Genomic DNA, 18,754 nt, shown 5'->3' with positions numbered 1-18,754 from the left:
GGCAACCAGTTGCATAGAATACGGAAAAAATAAAAAAATGGATTGTATAACAGCACGATGATCCAAACAATATTTCAAATTCCACCATTAGCTTTTGCAATTGTCCCCATAAACAAAACATTGAATATGTGTAGATCTTAAAGGGCCCATATTCTACATTTCCCCTTGTATTTTATATTTATATTCTTGAGTTTCCTTCAGTATGAATTTATGTAAAACATATTTCTGTGAACACTGTCTTTAACTCTAAAGTACCCTGAGACCTAATGAAAAGCGTACACAATTGGAATTCCAGAGAAACCCAGATCTGCAGAAGCGAATCGGCCTGTTGTGCAATCTGTAAAACACCAAAGCAACAAGAGATGCAGAAAATCTAGCTTTTGTTCGCTCAGAGTAATGAGTAATGACTAAACGTGACAGAATCACATGTCACAAACTTTTTCTCAACTTTTTCTCATTTCTCAGTAATAAATTCATGACCTGGCTGGTTCCTTTATTGTTGAAGAAGCACTTTAGCTATCAGCGTTTTTATCTCACCACAATTATGCCATTAGGTTTGCTGTTAAAAGTTTTCTCGCTAAACCGCTAGATCATATCGATGCTCCATTAAAGACTGCTGTTGCTGTTACCTCTCAAGTTCTCTAAGCTCTTCCATGTAACCACAACAATTACCATTCTGACAATGAGCTTCCTGTGTCTACATAAAAGCAGATGGTCATGCATGGAGAATTCTGACAAAAAACATTTTCTGCTTTTCATCTTACTTACAATAACAAAGACTGAAGACTGCCCTGTCTGTATTTTTCTTTTTACATGTCCTTCTGTCCCACATTTCAGATGTACATACATGTTGAATACTGATCAACAACCAGATGAGCTCTTTGTAATACATGTGATTAGAGGTAGTATTACTTTAAATGTGTTATATATTACCGATTACCTGTTCAAATGTAATTTAAACTATGACTATATATCTCTTTATTAATAACGCCATATATTGTTGCTGTCCAATGAAACATGTACAGTGGAGGAAATAAGTATTTGACCCCCCACTGACTTTAAAAGTTTTAATTAAAAAAAATGAAACGTCTCATAATTTTATGCCAGCTTTATTTTAACAGTGACACATAAAATATCAAAAGAAAAACTGAGAAAATTACCTGAAATGAGAAATAAAATTAACTTGAATTTCATTGAAGGAAATAAGTATTTGACCCCCCTAGTAAAACATCATTTAATACTTGGTGGCAAAACCCTTGTTGGCAAGCACAGCAGTCAGACGTTTCTTGTAGTTTTTTATAAGGTTTGCACACACTTCAGAAGTAATTTTGGCCCACTTCTCTCTGCAGATCATCTCCAAATCCTTAAGGTTTTTAGGCGTGCATTTGGAAACGTGAAGCTTTAGCTCTCTCTATAGATTTTCTATGGGATTGAGGTCAGGAGACCTTCCATGACTTTGGTATGCCTGTTATGGAGCCACTCCTTTGTTTCCTTGGCTGTATGTTTTGGGTCATTGTCGTGCTGGAAGACCCATCCACGACCCATTTTCAGTGCTCTGGCAGAGGCAAGGAGGTTGTCACCCAGGATTTTGCGATACATGGCCCCATTCATCATCTGAAATGCAAATGATTTTGCATGATTTTGAAATGTAATTTTCTAGATTTTTCTAGACTTTTTGATATTCCATCTCTCACTGTTAAAATGAAGCTACCATAAAAATCATAGACTGTTTAATTATTTGTCAGAGTACAAACTTTCAAAATCAGTGGGGGATCAGATACTTATTTCCTCCACTGTATCTCCAAAATAGTGACTTTAAAAAAGAGGACAAAAATGTTGTTTCATTGATTTGGCTACCATGAATGGAAGTCAATGTAAAATAAGACTTTATTCCAAGTCATTTAGAGCATATTTATTGGTCTATTCATTCAAAATTATCTACACAGTGAACAGAGCAGCTACAGGACAAACCATGGAGGAAACAATAATATCCTAATATCCTATCTAATGCACACTCACAAAACAAAGGTTTAAGAAAGGATTCTTTAAGCAGTCCCATAGAAAAGCCATGTTCGGTTCCATAAAGAAAACCAATGTGTGTGAAAAACATTTAACAAGTCAATGGCAAGATTCTTCACCCAATTGGACAGCATGTCCCAGTAAGCCTGTTCATGAACAGTATCAGTGTTCAGTAGAGCTGCACAATATATTGTTTCAGGATTGCCATTGCAATGCAGACCCCAGCTGAAATAGAGATTCTGAGAGGTTCTGCTGCAGAGTTTGACTCTGTTGTCCCACCCTCAGCTGAAATAGAGATTCTGAGAGGTTCTGCTGCAGAGTTTGACTCTGTTGTCCCACCCTCAGCTGAAATAGAGATTCTGAGAGGTTCTGCTGCAGAGTTTGACTCTGTTGTCCCACCCCCAGCTGAAATAGAGATTCTGAGAGGTTCTGCTGCAGAGTTTGACTCTGTTGTCCCACCCTCAGCTGAAATAGAGATTCTGAGAGGTTCTGCTGCAGAGTTTGACTCTGTTGTCCCACCCCCAGCTGAAATAGAGATTCTGAGAGGTTCTGCTGCAGAGTTTGACTCTGTTGTCCCACCCTCAGCTGAAATAGAGATTCTGAGAGGTTCTGCTGCAGAGTTTGACTCTGTTGTCCCACCCTCAGCTGAAATAGAGATTCTGAGAGGTTCTGCTGCAGAGTTTGACTCTGTTGTCCCACCCCCAGCTGAAATAGAGATTCTGAGAGGTTCTGCTGCAGAGTTTGACTCTGTTGTCCCACCCCCAGCTGAAATAGAGATTCTGAGAGGTTCTGCTGCAGAGTTTGACTCTGTTGTCCCACCCTCAGCTGAAATAGAGATTCTGAGAGGTTCTGCTGCAGAGTTTGACTCTGTTGTCCCACCCTCAGCTGAAATAGAGATTCTGAGAGGTTCTGCTGCAGAGTTTGACTCTGTTGTCCCACCCCCAGCTGAAATAGAGATCCTGAGTGGTTCTGCTGTGGATTCTGACCGTGTCCTTGGATTTCTTTTAATAAGAAGCTGCTCAACTCAATTAAATAGTTGAGTACAGTCTACTTTGCCTCTGCTATCTATACTACCTACTTCATACTTAAAAACTACTTTAGATTTGCTAGACTCACTCAAGTGTTTTTGGCCAGGAGTCCGGGTCGGCTTTCTATCTTTCTGTGGTCTGCATGTGCAAAGTTTGTGTAGGTATATAAAGGAGATGAAGACCTAGAAAAGGAGGAGTTAAGGCCTGATCATTCTCCCAAAATCAATTGGGATTAATTAATTGGACGCATCCATGGATTTTAAATTTATATGGTGGGCTTTATGTTTGACACCCCGGTTGTAATGTAATCCTTGCTAGACATCACCCTGGATGTACCTGTAATCTACCTGTAATTACTTATTTACTTTTTCACTGCAACTGTAACAGGTTACAGTTACTGTAATACACATACACCAGTACTTGCATTATGATACTGTCCACCCTGAGTCTAATATATGTATGTATATTTGTATCACACCCCCTCCACCATTCCACCAACCTACTTACATCAGACAAGAAACAGAATATGAACGCTTCCCATAACTCAACCTCATATTGTGCATTAACGAAGCGTGTATAAAGACAGCCTCCTGGGTGAGTGAGTGAGTATGCAGGCGGCAAGATGTTATTCGAGCGCATGAATGTTGACATCCGAGCGACAGAGCAAGCTGACACCGGGCCCATTGTGTAACTCTGTGTGCAAGTCTGCGGATTTGAGAGGTGGGTGTATGCATGTATGTAGGTGAAATGGAGAGGGAAACAATGGGAGCTAGATACACAGAGCAGTAAAAAGAAAGTGAAGAAAGAGTGTTTTGCACATGCTGTGAAGATATGTGGCATATCTGAGTGTTTGGAGAGGGAAACAGAGGTGTGTGTGTGTGTGTGTTCAACTGGGCCATTTGGCCAGTTGCCATGTGTGTATGCTGGCACCTGTAGAAAGAGAGCAAATAGACGATTGTGTAACACGTCATAGTTCTGCACACACCGGGCTTGTCTGCTCAACTAACACCTAATGTAAAAAAAACTGATCTAGTCAGTGAGATTACTTGATATATACAGATTTTATCGTCTTAATTCCAAGGCAATAACTAGACCATGTTCACATGCTTTAAATGAAAGACTCAGTAATGGCCAAGATTGAGCTTAAAAAGAGTTTAGATGTTTATTTGTCATTCTCTGGCATTCGTCCTCCTCCAGACATACCAAACGCTGATTCAAACATACTCAAAATGCTCCGGGCTGTTTTGCTTCCTCTGTCACTGGGAACCTGTAACATGTGCAGGTTCAAGATGGATTCAATCAAGTATCAGGAAATCCTAGAAGAAAGAGTTATGCGTTCTGTGAGGACACTGAAGCTGGGACTTAATTTGAACCTTCCTGTCCAACAGGACAATTATCCCAAGCATACCTTAAAGTCCACCAAGAACTGGTTTCAGAAGAAGTCCTGGAAGATTCTGGAGTAGTTATCACAGTTGTTTGACTTGAACCCCATAAAAATCGAAGATATTCTTTTCCTGAGAATATCAATGAACTGGAGGCCACTTCCCATAAGTAATGCTGCCAGAAACCGCTGTCTGGCTATGAATCATGCTTGCAGTAGGTCATAACAGCAACAGTCTGCTCTACTAAAGATGGTTGTCATTAAGGGGTTGAATCATTCTGAAACTGCAGTAGTCATTTTGTGTTGATTTTGGAGAAAACACTAGTTATATTTGATGTGTTGAGCTGTTTAAATTGGTTGTGTTTGATTGTTTTATTGCCAACAGCTGAAAGTTTGTACATTTTGCTAAACAATTGTTTTGTAATAAAGTATTTCTAACATAAATTTATAACCTGGGGACATAAGAGAGTGCTCCTGTTTGGTTGGAGTGAAAACCTGCGGCCTCATCAGCCCTCTGTGTTCAAGACTGGTGACCTGTTGTCCTTTTTAGCAGCTGAAGAGATGTATGTCATTGAGGGATGGAAGCTGAGTCCCAAATGGTGACCTCGCAGTCCTGCAATCTACATCGAAGAACCATGAGGCTTTGGGACTGGCATATGTGGTCCAGTTTGGTGATTTCACTGCATGATATATCATACTTTTATTGTCATCAGGATGATTTTACGCAATAAACACATAATAGTACGCTGCAATAGATTAAATTAGAAATCAGTGCATGACGCACAGCTCCAGGGGTTGTGGGTTCGATTCTCGCTCCGGTCACTGTTGTAAATGACGCCATTAAGAACCTTTTCCCCAGTACTGTACAGAGCCATTTTTTGCATTGGCTTTAGTGTAGAGTCAGTAGATTATTGCACATTATTATGATTCATAGTTTGTTTGCAAAACAACAAGAAGCGTGTAAAGTTTACATAAACACTAATGTGACCTGTTACTTAATCCCTTAAAATCTAGGCTTAGTTCAGAATTTTTATATTAAGATCTATTATTCAACAACTGCTAATTATTCAGTAATCACTATGAACCATTCAGCACCTGCTGTGAGACTAATACGTTACTAATGTTGTTTGGGTAGTCGTTCATTTTTGCATGCCAACAAAAGGGTTAACCAAGCAAGCTCTCCTATTGGCTAGACCCTGGACGCGACCAAACTGAAGGCCTAGCTGTAGTAGTCACCAGTGTAGTCTGGAGTTTTACACCTCAGAGCAACAGAATGACTAACAAACTGTGGTGGAAAAAGATGAGTATCCTCTTGTACACCTACAGGCTGTACCAACACGGCAGGTATGTCTGATAAAGAGAGCGTGCATGAACTGCAGCTGTGGGCTGGAGAACCTGCTCTACAGCTCCTAAAACATGAGTCACGCAGTCTTTATCTGCCTCATGATCACATGTTCCTAGGTTATTTTGGCTAAAGCTATGCATTGTTCTTTGTTGGTGGGAAAACACAAAAAAAACACTAAGGTCAGACTAAGGGCTGTCAGTATTGAAAATGGTTATTTGACATATGGACATGTGCAATAGCAGGGGTGTGATGTAACTAGAGGCGTTTCTAGACCACATGTACTGGAGCTCATGCAAGATTTAAAGGGGTCTTGCCTAATAATATTACAAGCTGATAACAATGCTGGTAACAATATTTGCAGCTACTGCTTATTAATATTATTGATATTAATGTTTATATTACTGTCACACACAATGTGATGTGATTTGGTCTGATTTGTACTGTTATATGGTTACATCACAGCACTCATTTTGCAAGCTTGTCTCATTAATGGCTTTTATGAGTTAGCATAAACAAAGCCTATGCTGACGTAACTGTGCTACGCTAACGTGTTGTCTTAGCTAGTTTAATTATGTCTTTGCTTTAGTGGTCTATTTTTAGTAGGTTATATTAAATCAAATCAAATCAAATTAATTTGTTTAGTACATTTTAAAACTGGAGCTGTCACAAAGCAGCTTTACAGGAATCCAGTATGAGGACAAGAACTATTTAAGAGGAAACCAGGGGCTTGTTTAGTCTCTTGTCATGTCAAGACTTGACTACTGCAACTCCTATGTACACCATCAGGCCCCTGCTATTGATCCAGAATGCAGCGGTTCAGCCATGTAACTTCTCTGCTGCGTTCTCTTCATCCAAGAAAAAAACTTCACCCCCCAAAACAGTCGGCCCCAACCAGTCCGACTATTCTCTGAGTAAATTAGAGATCCCAGGAGAACATCAGTTCTTAAAGTACTCACACCAGCTTATCAGGAACAAACCATAATGTCTCTCAGAATCACCAAGATGACATTTTTCTCCCATTCTGATGATGATGATGTTAACGTTACCTCAAGCTGTTAACCCATATCTGCATGATTTTAGGCATTGCTCTGCTGTTTAGAGAACTGCATGAATAGAAGTGCTTGCTGAGCCTATGGGAGTTTCTTTCCTTCATCAATCACTGAAAGTTGACAAGCAAATATCATTAAATATCTGGTTCACATTTGGTTCATGTTAGGCAGCAAGTGAACAGTGAGTTCATGAAGGTGACTTGTTAAAAGCAGGAAACATAGGCAAGTGTGAGAATCTGCGCCACTTTGACAAGGGCCAGGTTGTGATGACTAGATGACTGGATCAGAACATCACCAGAACGAGGCCTCAAGCTGTTGACCCATATCTGCATGATCTTAGGCATTACACAGCTGTTCTGTGAATTAGATAATAATAGATAACGTGAATGGAAGTGCTTGATTAGTGCATGGGTGTTTTCCCCCCCCCATCTACATCTCCAGTGTAGTTCAACCCCCCCCCCAAAAAAAACATCCTTTAGACACAGGTATACAAAACTCAATTTCTTCTTTTATTATTAAATTCTATCTTAGGTTTTCTTTTATATATAAAAGTTCTACAGTGACAGGACTGGCATGAGACCAGACAACAAAATGCCCCCCCCCTTTAGTCCTTCTTAATACACAACAGTCCACAAAAGAAAAAAAAATATCAGAAACATCAGAACAAGAACAAGATCCATGGGAGTGTATTGGTGTGTAGTGTGCACGTGTGTGTGTGTGTGTGTGAGAGAGCATTGGGATTGACATCATTTGCATGAACAAATAAATAAACGCTTATTCTTCAGTCTGGAATCGTTTGGATCCTCGGTTTGAAATGAGGACGGCTTGCAGGGTGAATTCATTCTCGCCGGTGGCCCTTTCTCTCCCTCAGTCACCGTCTCATTCTCTCTTTCACACACAAACACCACACACACACACACTTGAGTCACACACCGAACCACCAAGCCACCACATCTGGTGAACATTAACACTGATGAACAAACATACTGGCACACTTTTTTGGCAACACTTTACTGAAGGGCAGAGCTCATGATGCTACAGCACACCTACCTTTAAAGCCTTTAATGACCACTTACATATAAACCCATAGAAACACTTCTAGAAGCTGCACTCCAGGAATGAGCTGGATGATGTCGGCATGTTGGCATCGTGAAGCTTTATGAACATTGCACCCTTCAGTAAACTGTTGCTTCCCTGTCACTCAGCATCACATGCACACACAGTCGGCTACACGCAAACTTCGCTCAAGCAAACGCTGTGCTTGAGGTCGAACGTCATGATGGAACGTTAAGGCTGCACAATATACTGCATGTTCATGGCGTCTCAGTACTGGCTTTCGCGATACCCGTACCGTAGAAGACTACAATATGCAAATGGACCCTCAAATAAATCAATGTTCTATTGAGTGCTGTGATCATCCTGATACATTGCAGCTCCCGATAAGCGTTTCTGTGTCTGGAAACACTTATCTGGATGAATCAAAGTGTTTACACGACCCCAAAAAACAAAACAAACAAACAAACAAAAAAAACATTCACCAATTAGCTTTGATCACCGGCACAAAAACCTTGTATCTCCAAAATGGCAACTTTACAGGAGGAAACGTCTAAACTTTCAGTGGAAATCAATGTGAAAAAAAACATGATTCCTAGTCTTTTCAAAGCGTTCCTATTGGTCCATTCATCACAAAATTCTGACAATGCCTACAACAACTGCCAGATTCACATCCTGTCAAAAAATTAAAAACAGCTAAAATGGAGATACACGGTTTTTGCAGGATCACAACATGTAATCACAATACACAGAAATATGATCACTGAATGAAATTCCAACCATATGGTGCAGCCCTAAGCGCAGGCGTTTGAATGTGTTCACATGGTGAAGAATCACAACTCATTCAGAAAAAACATTATAGATTAAAACACTGGCTGTAGTGTGAGATCCTGTATGAGAGTGACTGTCAACATGAGTGTGAATATGCCACAGGGGTAAGCACTATATAGCAGATCCCAATGAACCGCATTAGGCTTTTCTGAGCAGGTCACTGAACTCCTCAGACTTCAGGTGGGACTCGATCAAGTTCTCAAAAACTAAGCAAGTCAATGGTTCAGATGTAAACAGAATTATTCAGAGGTGTGATGCGAAACGGACCGCTCTAGAGAAACGTACCAGAACTGTTCAGTGATTTAACGTGTCTGAAAGCTACATCACAGAAAGCTATTGAGCTATTGACGCCTTAGAGCTTTTAAATAAGGTGTTGTTCTAAAATGTATTAAAATACTGAATTTACAGAATATAAAAACTACTGGAGACCATTCATACACACCACTGACAGTTGACAAGCGAATAACGTGGGCTATCTGGTTCAAATAGTATCTGTTAAGGGGTGGATAGATTAGGCCGTTCTTAAAGGTGAGGTTTTAAAAGCAGTAAACAGGCAAGCATGAGAATCTGCATCACTTTTGACAAGTGCATCAACTGGACAACTGGATCAGAACATCTCCAGAACATCAGACAGGGCTTGTAGGATGTCCCAGGTATGTAGGGGCCAGTACCCACCAAAAGTCTTCCAAAGAAAGACACCTGGTGAACCGGTAACATGACTTTGTGGGCACCCAAGGTTCACTGATGTTCATGGAGGCCACACCTCGGAACCTACAGGTTCTTAAAGGATCTGCTCTGGCAAAGCATCACGGTTTGGGACTCGCGACCCCCAAGCCCATAATAGTTCCATTTTATTTTTTGACATTAATTTGAATCTGGCAGTTCTTAATGTCGTGTCCAAATTATATGGATGCACCAATAGAAATGCTTCAAAATAACTTGAAATAAAATCTTTTTGCAGTGACTTTTACTGAAAGTTCCAAAGGTTTTGTCCTCTTGCAAAGTTGCCATTTTGGAGTTTTACAAAGTTTTTACAAAGTTTTACATTTTGGCTAATAAATAAACTGTAAATATTTGCGTCGTAAACATCATGACCTACGCTTGCGGTCACTGCCATGCAAGTCGGTAAGGTTCCCTACAGTGCACCATTTGGCATCAAGCCACTCTGAATAATTTTGTTTACACTGTTTACAGACATGTTTTAAATATGAAGGATTTTTCCTATAATGGACATTGATCAGCTGCATGTTTTATTAAAACCAGCATATTTAGTCCTGTTTACTTGGATTGAGTGCAGTGCAGTTAGTGAAATGGTTTATGAAGGTACGTCAGTAACGTGGTTTTACGGGGGCTTGTTTCTGTCTGTTCCGACTAAAAAAAAAAAAAAAAAAAAACCTGAAAGTCATGACAAGTGTTGTGTACCATGAAGAATTATGATATTCTACTCTGGCCATATCGCCCACCCCTAGTTCACTACCTAGACATTGAACTACCCTTTTGTCTGTGCCATGGAAAAGAGCCTCTCTACAAAACATTGTACCACTTTTTATATTTACATATATAGACACACACAATACCTGACAACATACATTACACACTTAACCCCAGACCCCAGTCTTCAGACCACGATCACCACCACCATCACCACCACACATCAAACAGCACTCCCAAATAGCTTTAGCACCAAAAGAGCTGGGTTGCCGCATGGAAGCATGCGCACTTGTGTGTGCAAGGGTGTGTCCAAGTCTATCTGTGGGAATTCCATCAATGTAAACTGATCATATCTGGTGTACATGCATGCTTGCTCACTGTGTGTGAGCTATGAGAGACAGTGAGAGCATGTGTGTGTGTGTGTGTGTGTGTGTGTGGGAGAGAGTGAGAAAGTGTGGTCAGTCACTGTCGCTGGTATCGCTGCTAGGATCTCCCTGCACTTTGTTGCGGTGCTGCATGGCGCGATGATAGGCAACCTGGACAGACTTCCTGATGTTGGATTTTCTGCCCTCCAGCATCTTCTCCTTATCCAACTCCTGATCCACACCCAGCGGGACCAGCTTAGAGCGGGGCAGCCATTGCCTATGCAAACACACACATGCAAGGGTTAAAGATATCATTCTGTGACATTCTATTAGGTAACATTGTAGTGCTCTGTTTTCTAGCTACCAGTTGCACTACCCTACAGTGAATTCCCTTCATTTCTCCCATGCATAAAGTAGTATACATTCTGAACGGACTGTTCGGACCCTCTCACAGTGTAGTGGTTTACACACTACTACTAAATCACACTACAGTTCCCTGTATCCCTATAAAGTACACAATAAATACATACGAAAGTATTCAGACACTCCTTTTCAATGAGTGAGTTACATTACACTGTAAACCAGTATGGACTATAACGTAGCGTGTAAACCCTGCAGAGTGTTGATTGGCCAGAGAGAATTGTTACTCTACATAAAGCAATGCAAAAACTAGCCATTGACTCTCCAAGCAAATCGCTCCAAGCTTTTTAGTTGCCCAAGTATTTTAATGGCTGCTACTGTACAGAAGGCTTTCAATGATGCAGGCTTCGTGCCTTCAGATGATTGTTATGCTATGTGCTACAGTGTATATGCTGCGACTCCTAACAAACTCCTAACAGACTCACATGAACATTTTTACATTGTGTGTGTGTGTGTGTGTGTGTGTATATATAGATAGATAGGTAGATAGCAGGGTATACACGTCCCGCAGTACTGGGCTCAATACCTCTGAGACAACTCTGACCTCACTAATGCTCTCATGGCAAAGTGCCATCAAATCCTCATAGCAAATGTTCCAAAATCTAGGTTAAGGCCTAGTGTAAGGCAAGAGGAGTAGAGGCTGTTACCACAGCAAAGGGAAAACAAACGTAGTACCATTACCCTTGATTTCAAAAGCAACTCTGGAGAAGCAGGTGTCTACAAACCTTTGGACATTTAGTGTATATTATGAAAGTATGGCTTCTGCAACTAAATATTCCACCACATAATATTAAATATGTAGTAAAGCAGTCTGTGGCTGAATATAAATGCTGCCTTTTTTGAATGTCATGACTCAGTACACTACATAGGGAGTCAGGAGCCATTTAAGGCATGAAATCATCAGAAGTAAAATTCAGGTTCCCAGAAGCTTTGTGTCTTATGCATATTCAAATTAAAATTAGTGGGAATGCACATCCCTATTTCTGACGGTGAATAACACACCATTACCTATAATAATGGACACATTTGTCACAGTTTAAAAACAGCCTTTTGAAGCTTGAATTTAGTGTCCATTTTATGTAGCGCAAACCTTTTCAAACTGTCCGCGTAAACATGAGTGCACACAGTTTCTGTACAGTCTTTGCTTCTGTTTCTAACCACACTGCTCCGTTTTTTCTTCTTCTACTCCTTTTCTGCATTTCAGCACCCCGCTTCCTCTGCCCTATTTACCAGCCTTTGTTCTTCATCACAGGATGCAAACTACACACAGAATGCTGCTCCGCGTTTTACGAAAGTTGAAATTGTGCTGTGCACCAACAGAAAAAACAACAAATTATAACTGTTGAGATCAGGGTGATTATCACACCATCAGTTACCGGCAACCTGCCTTAAAAGTGGTACCTCACAGAAAAGTGACACGAGTCGAAACTCAGCAGTTAGAAGTCTAAAATGTTTGTTAATATTACTAAAGAGCAAGTATCTATGTATACTGTGAATACTGGTAGTGCAGGCAAGTCCCCACACCCTTATTAGTATTGTACAATAGAAATACAAATTAATTCAGACACTTTCTCATCATCCACATACGCCAGCAGCGGTCGCATAAACTAGCACACGAGTGTCAGAATGGTGTTGAAAGCTTTGTACACACACACACACAAACTGAATAAAAACTGTGCATAGATTAAATCAGACGCTCTATGATTTGCAACCCGATCAGCAGTTCTCTCAGAAGGTTTTCTTGATCTTTCAGACCTCAACTTGACCTCCACTGCTCCAGTTTAACTACCATTTCTGAACTACATGATGGACTAAGGAAATGGTTTCCTACAAAACGCTTTGCTATCTTCTTACAGCCTTTCTTCTGCAGTGTGAACATCTATTATTTTAACTGTCTGAGCGCTAGGCAGCTGCTAATGGTTGGGACAAGCTTCAGAGGTGTCTGTGATTTGCGTCACATAGTCTTTCCGGGGAACTGGTTTAGGGTTAACACAGAGTTAAGGCACAAAACGGTGGAAAAGGTCAACTCTGTTACAGTGAACTCTGTTAATGGCTGACTGATAAGTTAAATCTTTCCGTACGTGATCTAGACCTTCAATTCTAGAATGCCCCATATTCTGCAAAAACAGGTGTGAATAAATTTGGTTAAAACTAACCAGGTCCTCTTGTTGTCGAAGAACAGCACCAAGAAGAGGTGTTCCCGTGCCTCCTGGGTCATCTGCTCACCCAGCTTTAGCACCTCCAGAGGAGGAACAGGGATTGGCACTCCTCGGTGGAACACTCCTTCCCGTGGCATCTTCGGATCAATAATCTGAGAGGGAGAAACACAGGTTTACACAATTTCCACACAATTTATTCCTTCTGTAACATCCAACTCTTAATTTAATTATTATTCCTATTTGAGAAATCAGACCTACTATGAGCCTTTTTACAAAGAAGCTTTATGTAATATGTTATACATTATAAATCTTGCATCAGAGACTAAATATAAGGCAAAAAAATAAAATAAAAAAATTATTATACACTGTGAAATATTTCTTACATGACACCTCCAGATCTGGAAAGTCAGATTTAAAGGACTAATACACTACATTTGATCTCCACTTTTAATATCTGTGTGGGTTTAAGAACAGAAACATGAAGTACTTCATTTCTACATAACCATTTTCCAAACCTTTCTTTTTCCCCTACATTTGCAATTGGCTGGTTTTGGTACTGTGCCTTTAAGACTGAATTTGCAGATGAGCTCTGTCTTTAAGGTCAGTCCTGTATTAGGTCTCACTCAAAAATATATCATTATAATTAAAAATAATTACATTTTCCTGGAAAAAGTGAATCACATCTCTGTAACCTTTCAGTGTGGCAGGTGAATGGAGCAGTGTGCAGAGTGGGTGTGTCTGCATTAAGGGTGTGTACAGTGTACAGAGTCAGTGCACAGGCAAGTCTCACCAAAGCAGGGTACGAAGGATATCCTCGACACTTGGCCCAGACCAGGTCAAGTGCATCCAGGGTAGTGTAGTCCGTTGAGCTCATCCAGCAGCCTGACCTACCCCTGCCTCGCACCACTGCAACACACAAACAACACGTATTAACACTGCTCTATACACACACACAGCCAAAACCTGTAAGAGGCTGTGTTAGAAATGGGAATTTTAAATGGTATACTGGAATGTAAATTAATGAACTGCACTAGAATACAGAAACCACAAACACTGGCATCCCTACATAAGTTGGTTCACCTTGCAGATGAAGTCAGAGACAGACGTTCATCTGTTGCTGCCGTTTGTAACGGTGGACTATTATTCTCAGCCAAGCAGTGATGCTAAGGGGTTTAAAAACTCCAGCAGCACTGCTGTGTCTGAGCCTCTTAAACCAGAGCAACGCAAACTCACACATCACCACATAGTCAGTGTGTCACTGCAGTGCTGAGAATGACCACCTCCCAAATGATATCTGGGGTGGTCCTGTGGGGTCCTGATCCATGAAGAACAGGGTGAATGGAGGCTAACAAAGTCCAGAAAATTAAATGTTATGGCTGATTGGTTTATATTTAACAGAATATTTTTTCTAGGGTCAAATGCTAAATATCTTTGTACATCCCTGTCTACAAAATTAAAAATATACATTTTTATAATATAGTATGCTTGAAAAGAGAGTAAAAGGGCCTCTGTATTAGGTGATTACCAGCTAACTTAGCTAAAGAGTGCTGCTTGGTTAAGAACGACTGATCTGAAAAAGAAGTGTCAGCTGTTTGTGACGGTGTTTATTGATGGCTGACACCACTGTGTTTTTGTGGATTTGGTAGCAATTGTGTGCCTCATTACTCGCTAGCAATGTAGCATCGGGTTTACATGTGCACTGCAGAGCCAATCTACTGGCTCTATTGAGTAGAAAGAGTGGAGTGGGAATGTTGCATGTTGGGATGTTGAAATAGAATAACAACCACCGCATTAAGTAACCAGTAGACAAAAACAGACTAAAATGTAGTGGGGAACCTGGTCTGATCACACACGTAACTGACTGTGAAACCGTCACACTGCAACAACCCTGGTATGTGGATAAACTCACAGTGAGAAACCCCTCTGGCACCTCCCACAGAATAGGAGTCATTCTCTGTTCCCGATGTTTCCTCACTGCTGTCCTCTTGAAAGGCTGAGCGGGAGAAGGAGGGCTTGCCACGACCTTGCTTGGAGGGAGTGGTACTGTGGTGATGGGAATGTAGATAGCCAGAAGAGAAACACAGAGAGGAAGACAGAGTGAGAATAAGCCGCACACACATTAACACACACCTCTGCCTTTCCTGAAGTGTAAAGAGGTTCTGACTTATATAAGCGGTCTTTAATATACATGTGCGTAAAATGCTCGGAAACAGGCATCACGCCAGCGTCAACTCTAACTAGTGAAGTCCTTTGTGACTCAACACTGAAATAACACCTTCGAGATCAGCCGTTAAGAAATGAGCATGGCATTCTGCCAACCCATAAAGGTACTGCGGTTTGCTGTATCTGCAACAAAACAATGCTAAGCCTCTACGAAACAACATAAACTATCCCACATGGAGAGTTGCTTTGCTGTTACTTCCCACTTATCCATTATGCTCTAGGACTTGTCATACAAACAGGTTAGTTATTTATCCATCCATCCATTTATCCACTTATCCATTTTCCTAGTTAGGGTTGCGGTGGGTCTGGAGGTTACCCGGAATCTTTAGGAGCAAAGTACCCACTAGCTACAGGGCGACAGGTCATGGCAGGGTACCAAACACTACCATTCACTAACACCACACCTACAGGCAATTTAGTCACTTCCCGTGCGATGCAGTTTTGAGAGGAGGGAGGAAACCCACATGGACACAGGGAGAACACAAACGGGTCATTTAATTATTTAAAACGTTGTCTACCTGTAACTTCAGCTCATGAGAATGAATCCAGTTTTGGCCCTTTCTGTCCTGATGTTTAGATGGAATCACATGCAGAACTGAAGGGTTGTCCGCTAACCGATTTAATCACGTTTCATTACTACAGCCAAGTCATTCTAAACTAAATGACTTACACACATCACTCATCAAAGACATGCAACTAAATATGTTAGAAGGAAATGTGGGGATTTATTCTAAAACTGGGGACTTATTTTAAAACTATGATTCAATTTTGAATTAGTCAGGCTTAGTCATATTAACGTTACAAGAAACTACAACACTTGACAGCACATGTCTGTTTTGTACTTTGTAAAAGGGACCTAGTATGCCAAACTCTGTTTATTCTGGCAAAGCTGATTAATGAGAGTTTGATACGTGAAAGTGACAAACTGTGAAACTTCCTAAAAAAATAAAATGAATAAATTTCCAGCATACAGCAATAGGTCGAGAACGTTTAGCAACATCTTGCAAGTCTTTACTCATTTACATATACCATCAAGCCGTCCTACCGACGATAACTGCACATGGGCAAAGCACTTTCATTATGACCACCCCTGCTTTTATCATGCTCCACTTACCACATGGGAGCATTTTGTAGTTCTACAAATTCAGACTGCAGTCCATCTGTTTCTCTGCATTCTTTGTAAGCTTCCTTTGACCCTGTTCCACAATGGTCAGGACCCCACACCGCAGAGAAGTCTTATTTGGATGGTGGGTCCTTCTCAGCACTGACAGTGACACTCCTACCTAGTTGGTCCACCTTGCAGATGTAAAGTCAGAGACAGAAGCTCATCTGTTGCTGCACAGTTTGTGTTGGTCATTCTCTAGTCGGTTTATCAGTGCTCACAGGCCGCTGTTGGCTGGATATTTCTGGTTGGTGGACTATTCTCAGACCAGCAGTGCAACATAGTAGTCTCTCATACTAGTGCAATATTAACTAACACACCACCATCATGCCAGTGTTACTGTAGTGCTGGGAATGACCCACCACGCAAATAATAGCTGCTCTGTGGTGGCCCTGTGGAGTCCTTAGCATTGAAGAACAGGGGGAATAGAGGCTAACTGGGTATGGGGAGAAACAGATGGACTACAGTCTGGATTTGTCGAATAGTGGCCATACTATTTGGATCTGACTGAGTATTATAACAGTGGTTAATATTAATAAATAAATCATCCCATCATCGATTAACTTTACCCTCTGATTCAATGATTTAGACTATTTACATATTTGTTTTTAATGCGGGGAGCTTTTTCAGTTGAGTAATTTTGCCCATCCAAACATCCTTCCTACCATTTAGGTACAGATTCATCTTTGGCAATGACATTTTGGCAAGGTAGCACAAGTCAACAGAACTCCAGCATGACCTGCCGGCACAAAGGAGGTCTACTACATGTGACTTTTATACTTAGCTAGGACCGTTTCACTGCAAATCAAGTGTGCTGAACACACCCAGGAGTCTTGTAGCTACAAACAGAGTATAGTCGCCACTGTCGTTCATAGAATTCAAAGCTATTAACGAAGTTGAATAGCAATTACACAATGAGGAGGTAGAGGGTTTTAAAAGATCTCTTTCAGTGATAATAAAATTAATAAATAAAATAAACGCTGAAATGGCCTGGCAAATATACTTTGGCACCCTTTAAGTAATATTTAGTTTGGCAGCCTGCCCAAGTAAAGTCTATGTGTGGAAAACACCACCGTTTGGTTCTGTGTCACTGCAAGACACCGTGCCTGTAAGAAGTATTTAACCCATTGGATATTTTCCACGTTTTGTGCTTTTATAATGGAAAACATATGGAAAACTGATACTTCTACAAAGTAATGTCAATTAATAATGTTAAATAATTAAGTCACATTGATGCTGCCACCACCCGGCTTCACAGTGGGGATGGCGTGTTTGTGGTGATGTGCAGTGTTTAGTGTCCGCCAAACGTAGTGTATAGTCTGATGGCCAGAGAACTTCTTCCAGTTGACCTTGGAGTCTCCCACATGCCTTTGGCTGAACTGTAGTCAAGATTTAATTCTCTGCCTCTCTTCAATAAAGCTTTGACTGGTGAAGAACAATAGTATGAAGAGTCTGTCCCATCTCAGCTGCTGGAGTTTTTAACTCCTTTAAAGCAGCCATAGGTGTCTTGGTGGCCTCCCTTACTGATCTTCTTTTTGTAAGGAAAGCCTGTGCCATATTACACATGTGCCATATTTCTTTCATATATGAACTCCACAGGATGTTCAGCGTCTTTTTGTTGTATCCATCCCCTGATTTGCACTCTTTAATTAGATTGTGGAGTTGCGTGGAGTGTTCTTTTGTCTTTGTGGTGTATTTGTAGCCAGGAATACTGATTAACCAGTGCCTGGACCTTCCAGACAGGTCTTTATACTACAATTACTGCACTCAGGTGATCTCCATTTCACTAACTGTGAGACTTCTAGCACCAACTGTCTGGACCTATGTTTAATAAGGTCAGTCAATGTTAAGGAGATGAACGTTTATGAAATGACTTATTTTACATTTTAGATTTTTGATTAATTGACATTACTTTGTAGAAATCTGTTTTTACTTTGACATAAAAATGTTTCTTGGTAAAATAATCATCCTGGTAAAATAATTTACAGTGAGCATGATGCCATTTATAAAAGGGGAAAATATCCAAGGGGGTGTTCTAGCCTTTAGGTTAAGATTAGGTTAATAAACAATCCTTTGTTTCCATCTCTCTGATAAAAGCAGCAGGTAGAATGTCAGATCTCATTCTCTATTCTCAATTCCCAGAACTGAGAGCTGATTTTAATATGTAGTTTACATAAGAGAGGCTGTGTACTATTGTGGGCAGAGTGCCTGAGGCTGAAACTTACTGAAATACAACAACCTGCTGCAGTGCAGACCTCCCATCTCAAAATGCTTCATCTGCTGCTATG

At 40.7% G+C, this 18,754-nt stretch overlaps 1 protein-coding gene across 1 annotated transcript in view; it reads right to left on the bottom strand.

Annotated features, from left to right (window-relative positions):
- Positions 1 to 7,310: 7,310 nt before the first annotated feature.
- brpf1 (bromodomain and PHD finger containing, 1) overlaps positions 7,311 to 18,754 on the bottom strand; it is a 28,824-nt gene continuing 17,380 nt past the window's right edge. The window contains exons 13-16 of the mRNA XM_072682218.1: positions 14,991 to 15,124; positions 13,872 to 13,987; positions 13,079 to 13,233; positions 7,311 to 10,779 (exon numbers count right to left, since the gene is read on the bottom strand). Of these exons, the coding sequence (XP_072538319.1) occupies positions 10,596 to 10,779; positions 13,079 to 13,233; positions 13,872 to 13,987; positions 14,991 to 15,124 (589 nt within the window). The 3' untranslated portion in view covers positions 7,311 to 10,595. The remainder of the gene's footprint in view (positions 10,780 to 13,078; positions 13,234 to 13,871; positions 13,988 to 14,990; positions 15,125 to 18,754) is intronic.

Source organism: Salminus brasiliensis, chromosome 6, assembly GCF_030463535.1.
Source record: "Salminus brasiliensis chromosome 6, fSalBra1.hap2, whole genome shotgun sequence".
NCBI classification, from domain to species: domain Eukaryota; kingdom Metazoa; phylum Chordata; class Actinopteri; order Characiformes; family Bryconidae; genus Salminus; species Salminus brasiliensis.
The sequence above is the reverse complement of the archived record's forward strand: the minus strand, read 5'-3'. Positions and strand labels throughout refer to the sequence as shown.